This window comes from Coenobita brevimanus, chromosome 15 (genome assembly GCF_032717465.1).
Source record: "Coenobita brevimanus isolate Jiangsu-jjx chromosome 15, ASM3271746v2, whole genome shotgun sequence".
In the NCBI taxonomy this organism is placed as follows: domain Eukaryota; kingdom Metazoa; phylum Arthropoda; class Malacostraca; order Decapoda; family Coenobitidae; genus Coenobita; species Coenobita brevimanus.
The window spans coordinates 1,921,039-1,924,445 of record NC_136968.1 but is presented as its reverse complement, the minus strand read 5'-3'; the positions used below and the strand labels follow the sequence as shown (position 1 = coordinate 1,924,445).

At 44.4% G+C, this 3,407-nt stretch overlaps 1 protein-coding gene across 1 annotated transcript in view; it reads right to left on the bottom strand.

The window, feature by feature from the left end:
* Positions 1 to 874: 874 nt before the first annotated feature.
* LOC145390585 (uncharacterized) overlaps positions 875 to 3,407 on the bottom strand; it is a 3,903-nt gene continuing 1,370 nt past the window's right edge. The window contains exons 2-4 of the mRNA XM_080265396.1: positions 2,691 to 2,829; positions 2,082 to 2,198; positions 875 to 985 (exon numbers count right to left, since the gene is read on the bottom strand). Of these exons, the coding sequence (XP_080121522.1) occupies positions 875 to 985; positions 2,082 to 2,198; positions 2,691 to 2,829 (367 nt within the window). The remainder of the gene's footprint in view (positions 986 to 2,081; positions 2,199 to 2,690; positions 2,830 to 3,407) is intronic.

The window sequence follows — 3,407 nt, the reverse complement described above, 5'->3', positions numbered from 1 at the left end:
TTTGAGATGCCTGCACACACTGCGTTTGAAAGACTGAAGATCGTAGGCAGTAGGAAAAACGGAGAGGGAGACAGTTCCAGAGTTGACCCGTTGCATACACAGCACAGAACAACATAAAACAGCAGCTTTGGTCGATTTGCAGCACAGAACAGCAATATTTGAGACCAGAGGCTGTGTAAGACCCAACAGAGGCAGAGCAGACCAACCTTAATATCCTTCAGCCCAGTCAAGATACACGGAAATGACAGAAGAGGAGGCATATGTAGCAACTTGGTAAAAAAAAAAAAAAAAAAAAAAAAAAATGGGGAAGAAAAAGCATCACATGACGATAGCCGCAATTTATGGGTTACGGTAGGCGAGTGGCAATGGTTAACAGAAGAGAAAATTACATCACATGACGTTCGTCGCAGTTTACGGGTTAATAAGGGAGGTGGCGTTGGTTAGTAATGGAAAAAAACAAGACACAAATGACCCCACTCTTTATTAGTTGATGGTACAGGTTACAGGAACAGCATCTAAGTTAGTCTAGTGGTGTTAGAGCATTTATAGTGATTAACTCTTTATAGTCAGAATTAGTGGGTTAAGAAGGCTACTAACTCTTCCTACAGGAGTTAATATAGTGTAGTTAGTGTCTCATAGGCTAGATACACCTGTCCTAAGTTAGTGGTGTTAGTGCAGAGAGTGATGTTAGATGGATTACTTATACTTCGATACAGAGTGCTCATGATGTCCACCGCTACTACGAAGATGTTGCTAGCGTGTTAATTTAAAGTGACGTTGGCGTGGTAGTCAGTGGTGTTAGCATAAAGAGTGGTGTTAGTATAAAAAGTGGTGTTAGAGGTGTTAGTGGTGTTACTTAGTGGGGTTAGATGGTTTACTTGGACACGCAGTGCTCATGTTGGCCGCCGGTACAACACAGCATCTGTTGAGAGTCCTGGCCTGTGTACTCCCATGGACCACCACACATCTGGTAGTACCCGTGCACCTAGTGGGTTAGAAGTGGGTTAGAAGGGCGTTAGATGAGGTTGGGAGGTCTACATAGGGTAAGAAGGGTGTTAGAATGTTTAGAAGGGTGTTAGACAGGTGTTAGGTGGGGTTGGGACGGCTATGAAGGGATGAAAAGGGTGTTCGTAGGGTTAGAAGGGTGTTAAAGAAGTGTTAGATGGGGTTGAGAGGGCTATGTAGGGATTACAAGGGTGTTAGGAGAGTTAAACAGTGGATGAGAGGTGTTAGATGGGGTTGGGAGGGCTAGGTAGGAGTAAGAAGGGTGTTAGGAGGGTTTGGAGGGTGTTAGAGAGGTGTTAGATGGGGTTGGGAGGCCTAAGTAGGGGTTAGGAGGGGGTTAGGAGAGTTAGAAGGGTGTTAGATAAGGCTGGGAGGGCTAGGTAGGGGTTAGGAGGGTGTTAGGTGATATTGGCAAAGAGTAAGAGAGGGATTAGGTAGCTTAGATGGGTTAGGCAGGGATTGGGTGAGGTTAGAAGGGCTAGACACGCCATCCATTCACTCGATGTAGTGCAAGAAACGAAACATCTTATGAAATTCAGCAAACCATTTACTACGCTGGGTGGTAACCATAACTAAACTCATACAAGGTGGTCTAGTGGATTAAGGTGCTATGAATGGATCTATCTCTCTATCTATTTGTCTATTTATATCTCTATCTATCTATTTATCTATCTTCAGCAAGGATTGCTTGGGGTTTATTGCTCACATAATGCTACTCAGGGGCGGGCGAGGCTGGTCACCCTTGCCTTAAATGTAGGGAATAAGTAGCCTAGTCATGATACGCTGTTGTTGAGGGAAAACGATTGGATGACAGATAGATAGAGAGAGAGAGAGAGAGAGAGAGAGAGTGAGAGACAGACAGACAGACAGACAGATAGACAGACAGGTTGACAGAGATAAATAGATAGACAGATAGATAGATAGACAGACACAGAAAGACACACACACACACACACACACACACACACAAAGAAAAATACACACAAAATACAGCCAGACACAAAGGTAGACAGAAACACACACACACACACACACACAAATACACACAAAATACAGCCAGACGCAAGAGTACTCACGTAGGAGTTGTGGATCCAGAAGAAGAAGTGACTGTACAGCTCGGTGCAAAAGTACTGGCCCACCGTGTCACCGTTCACAGTTGACCACAAATCCAGATCGTTGGTCATCTCGGAAATCTGTAGGTTAAGTAGCATAAAGGAAGGTGTTAGGGGATGTGAAAGAGTTTTTGAAATGTGTACAGGGTGGTGAAAAAAAAAAATGTTATATGTGAATCAATTTGTCTGATACAGTTTGTCACAGAAATTTCCATCCTATTGATCACAATGGGAAAGACGGTCTGTCTGAATGTGCTCTCTCTCTCTCTCTCTCTCTCTCTCTCTCTCTCTCTCTCTCTCTCGTCCATACACCACGAATGAGACTAAGAGATGTTGATCGAAGCTTCGGAATTTTATCTCTTACATAACTCCCTCCCCACTTTCCCCCCCCCTCCCTCCCTCCCTCCCTCCCTCTCTCTCTCTCTCTCTCTCTCTCGTCCATACACCACGAATGAGACTAAGAGATGTTGATCGAAGCTTCGGAATTTTATCTCTAACATAACTCCCTCCCCACTTTCCCCCCCCTCCCTCCCTCTCTCTCTCTCTCTCTCTCTCTCTCTCTCTCTGGCTCACCTCCTGCGTGCACCTGGCCATACACTGGTCGTGGGACTCGCAGTTGTCAATGGGGGTATCTGGCAGCTGCATCACCATCACCTCACTGTACCGGGACGACACGAAGGTGGCGCACCTACACCAGGCGGCCTCCTGCCCCCTGTGGCGGTGGTGAGGCAGGGTTAGGCACGGTGAAAACGGGTTAGGCACAAGGAGCTACATGGGATGGGTAAAGTGAGGCTGAAGTCAGGTGGGGGAGGCAGGTATTAGGCAGACAATATTTAGGAGTTAGACAGGGACACACTGACATTACTATACATACATACATACATATAGATAGATAGATAGGATATAATGGTGGAATTCCAGAAGAGTGGAAAAATGGAGTGATTATAAAATTACCAAAAAAGGGAGATTTAAGTGTGTGTGGCAATTGGAGGGGGATAACTTTGACACCTGTAGTTGCAAAAGTCTTCTCCAAAATCTTGTTGAACAGAATAGAGCCAGTAATTGATAAAATTTTAAGAGAAGAACAAGCGGGATTTAGAAAGGGTCGAGGTTGTAATGATCAGATTTTTATTGTAAGGCATCTAATGCAACAAGCTAATGAGATGAAAATGCCACTTAGTATGTGTTTTCTGGATTTTGAAAAGGCGTTTGATAGTGTTTCACGTGGAGCAATGTTGAAAATTGTGAGATTCTATGGTATACCAGAAAAGTTTGTAAATATTATTAGAA